General features: G+C 64.8%; 1 protein-coding gene across 1 annotated transcript; it reads left to right on the top strand.

Moving 5' to 3' along the window:
• The first annotated feature begins 301 nt into the window (after window positions 1-301).
• LOC147978546 (uncharacterized) lies at window positions 302-1309 on the top strand. The gene has a single exon (XM_087514796.1). It carries the CDS (start codon window positions 302-304, stop codon window positions 1307-1309), a length of 1008 nt encoding a protein of 335 aa, XP_087370922.1.
• The last annotated feature ends 2516 nt before the right edge of the window (window positions 1310-3825 follow it).

Below are 3825 nucleotides of genomic sequence, written 5' to 3'. Positions count from 1 at the left end.
ATCTTCCACGGCCCATGCGGACCGCTCGCCTTCCCACAGCGATTTTATTACGCCATTAGGGCGTAATAATCACGGGACGTGGGGGAGTGGGCACAGTTGATCCCCACGTTCCCCCACGCCACGCCTCCTTGGCTCCGCCGCGCGGTCTATAAGTAGGGGGAGGAGGGGGAGCGGCAGAGGCTCGCACGCTCTCCCTCGCTCCACCCCCTCTCGTCTTCCTTCTTCTCCTTCCCGCCGCCGCAGTAACTCTTTGCCGCGCCGTTCCGTCGCCGCATCGTCTTGCTTCTCGCCGCGCTGCCCCATGGCGCTGTCAAGCTCGTGGGATGGCTCCAACGTCCATGAGGACCACGTCAAGTTCCTCCGCCAGACGCGACGCCTGCCCGGCGAGGACTTCGTTCGGGTTCGTCTAGCGCCGGAGAAGGAGATTTCGCCGGCACCGGAGGAGGGCGAGCGGGTGATTTTCCGCTCGCACTGCCTGCGCGGCTTCGGCCTTCCAGCGAGCGGGTTCCTCCGAGCCTTCCTCGAATTCTACAACCTCCAGCCGCATCACCTCACGCCCAACGCGGTGATGCTGCTGTCGGCATTCGTCACGCTGTGCGAAGGCTTCCTTGGGGTCCTCCCCACGCTCGAGCTCTGGGCGGAATACTTCCAAAGCAAGCTCGACACCGTCGTCGCGGGCGTGCCCGCCCCTTGCGGAGCCTTTATTGCCATGAGGCGGGCGAGCGAGAACAACCCGTTCCCGCCCATCCCGCTGATCCAGTCGGTGAAGCTCTGGCAGAAGTCATACTTTTACGTGAAGAATGTCGCGCAGCAAGGCGACTACGTCAACCTGCCGGCTTATGAAGCCGGCCCGCCGGCTGGGAGGCGACCTTCGTGGAGCTACCGGGCCAGGTCGTTGTCTCAGGCCGGGAACGCAGCCGTCTCCCGGCTTCGGGTGATGATCCAGTCGGAGGGCCTGACCGGAGCCGACTTGGTGGCCGCCTTCGTGGAGCGCCGGGTTCTTCCCCTCCAAAGCCGGCCTCACATGGTTTGTCAGATGAGCGGCCGCTTCGACCCAAGCCGGATGAGCACCAGGGAGATGCCTCATGCGGAGGTCTCCTACATGGTGAACTATATCTCCAACTGCAAGCTCGCCGAGGATTGGCGGTACGGCAAGGGGCCGTACTCTCGCGCCAACCCTCCGCCCGTCGTAAGTTCTTTCTTCTTTTCTTCCTTTGGTAGCCGGCCTCATGATAGCCGGCCTCTGATCAGTCGGTTTGCCCCTAGCAGAACCCTCTCCTTCCGCCGACGACCGGGGCCGCAGGGATAGAGCGCCAGCTCGTCCTTGACCGCACGGTGGACGACGCCGACGACCTGGACTTGGGAGCGGCCGCCATGGAAGACGCCATCGTGGGGGAAAGCGACGAGGCCGGAGGCGCGGGGCTCACGGCCGGCTTCGAGGACTGGCCGGATGATGCTGAGGTCGAAGTCGCTCCGCGCCGCCAGCCGGCGCCTGATCATCAAGGCGCGAGCTCGTCTGCCGCGCCGGCTGCTGGCGGCGGCGCCCAGAAGCGCCGGGCCGTGTCGATCCTCTTCGGCAGCCGGCCGAAGAAGTCCAAGGCTTCCACAGCGGCGACCAAGCGAGATGAGGCGGCCGCGAAGGCGGGCCGCTTCCGCAAGGCGGTGAAGCAGCCGCAGGCGATCTCAGCATAAGTCGTCGAATGCTTGGATACATATTTTTTGTTGTTCTTTTCGATTGAAAACTCTTCTAAACCTTTCTTTGTTCGCCGGACAGGGCGCCGCTTTCCCTTGAGTGGGGTCCGGGCGGCTCCGTAGTCGGGCCGACTGGAGGGTCTTCAGGCTCCCGCCGCGTGGATCCCCGCGCCGACCTCAGGGAGCCACGGAGCGGAACGCACGAGAGGTGCGGGAGGAGCGGGAGGCGGCGGAGCGAAGGGCCGCCCAGGCGACGAAGGAGCAGGCCGATGCAGCAGCCAAGGCCCGAGCGGAGGCGGCAGCTGCGGAGACGGAGGCGGAGGCTTCGCACAACCAGCCTCCGCTGCTAGCCATTCCCCTCCGCGCCGTGGCCCCCAACATTCTTGTGCCTCCGCTGGAGGAGGTCGACCAAGAACCGCCGGTGATGGAGCGGAGGGAGGACTCCGTGATCTTCGTGGAGGGGGCGCCGCCGGCAGCGCCAACTGGAGCGGGCCAAGGCGGCCAGTCGGCTGCGGCACCAGAGCAGCCGGCCGGGGGTGAGCTGGAAGCAGGAGCCGGCCTCGAGGTGCAGCCAGCAATGCGCCGGCGCGCAGGGGGAGGCACCGCTGCGCCGGAGCCACACCGAGCTACGGGTGCCAGCCAGACGGCGAAAGCCTTGGAGGCGGCCAGCACCGGCACGTCCGAGTGGACTCCCAGCGGCGGGACGGGCGAGCTGAATGTGGCGGCCCAAGAGATTCGGAACCGGCTTCAGGCCCAAGCCGCCTCGCTGCAGCAATACACCCAGGAGTTCCTTGCGACACGGGCCGTCATCCGGGTGAGTCTTCTATCTTTTGTTGTTTTGTTCTCTTGATTTCTTCCGTGGGGGCGCGTCAGCGCACCCACTGGGTGTAGTCCCCGAGATTCGGGCCGACTGCTGAGCAGTCGGGTCAGATCTTCCTTGACGACTACCTTATTCTCGCCTCCTGTCTAATCTTCCAGGAGTATCATAACCTCCGCGCTGCCGCCTTCAACTCCCAGGCTCAGGAGCTGGGTCGGAGAACCGAAGACCTGATCAGCAGCCGGAGTACGTACTTGGTTTCGTTCATCTCCTGTGGGGGCGCGTCAGCGCACCCACTGGGTGTAGTCCCCGAGATTCGGGCCGACTGCTGAGCAGTCGGGTCGGATCTTTCCTGACGACTTCACCTTACTGGTTTTTCTTTTGTCTTTCGTGCTCGCAGAAGCCAATGCCGACTTAAGGGGACAGCTTAGCGAGGCGCAGGCCGCCCTTCGCGCCAAGGAAACCGAGTACGACGCCTTGGTCCTGGAGCGTGACCGCCTGGCCAAGAAGTTGGCTGACCAGGAGGAGAGCCACAAGGCGGCTCTGAAGAAGGCGCAGGATAACGAAGCCGCCCTGAAGGCCGAGTTCGAGACTGAAGCGGCGGGCTGGGCTGAGACCAGGAAAGCGCTGAATGAAGGCTTCGGCCGTATTGAGGATTTGATCGATGGTAAGCCGCTTTCCTCGCTCATTGCCTGCCTCTTGCCGCCTGACTTGTGTTCTGACTTGAGCTGCTTTTTATTCTCTGTGCAGACTACTTTCCTGGCTACTCCGTCTTCGCCGCCCAAACCATCGAGGCCCATCGCGAAGCGCGCCGGCAGGCGGGCGCTGAAGTCACGTCGGACGCGAGTCGGTCGCTCGAAGAGCAACTCTTGGCGGTCCAAGCGCGGCTGCAGCCGGCTCATCGTATGCTCCGGCGCCTCCAGCGCGCCGGAGCGCAGGTGTTGGCCGCCCTCTGGCCAAGCGAGACGATTCCCCGCACCCCGAGTCGGACTGCCGACTGGCTGGAGGTCGCGGTTGGCCGCTTCGAGGCCTGGAAGGCGTCGGCGGCCCGTCTTGGAGCTGGGCGGGCGCTGGAGTTCGTCCGAGCTTGGTATCCGGGGCTGAACCTGGACCAGCTGCGCACCTGGCGGCTGGAGGCCGACGAAGAGCTAGCGGAGGTGCGGCCGGCTATCGCTCAGCGCGCATCGACAATCGCCGAGTGTACTGACATCAGCGTCTTCGCTCCCGAGATTAATAATGACGGCGTTGCCCAGCCGGAGGAGTGGTTCGGGCTGGACCCGGTGGCGGGTGAAGACTCGGCAGAAGAGGTCGCCTCC

Source organism: Triticum urartu, chromosome 3A, assembly GCF_056163025.1.
Source record: "Triticum urartu cultivar PI428250 chromosome 3A, HENAU_Tu73, whole genome shotgun sequence".
Classification (NCBI taxonomy): domain Eukaryota; kingdom Viridiplantae; phylum Streptophyta; class Magnoliopsida; order Poales; family Poaceae; genus Triticum; species Triticum urartu.
Note: the sequence above shows the minus strand (reverse complement) of the source record. Positions and strands in the feature narration are given on the sequence as shown.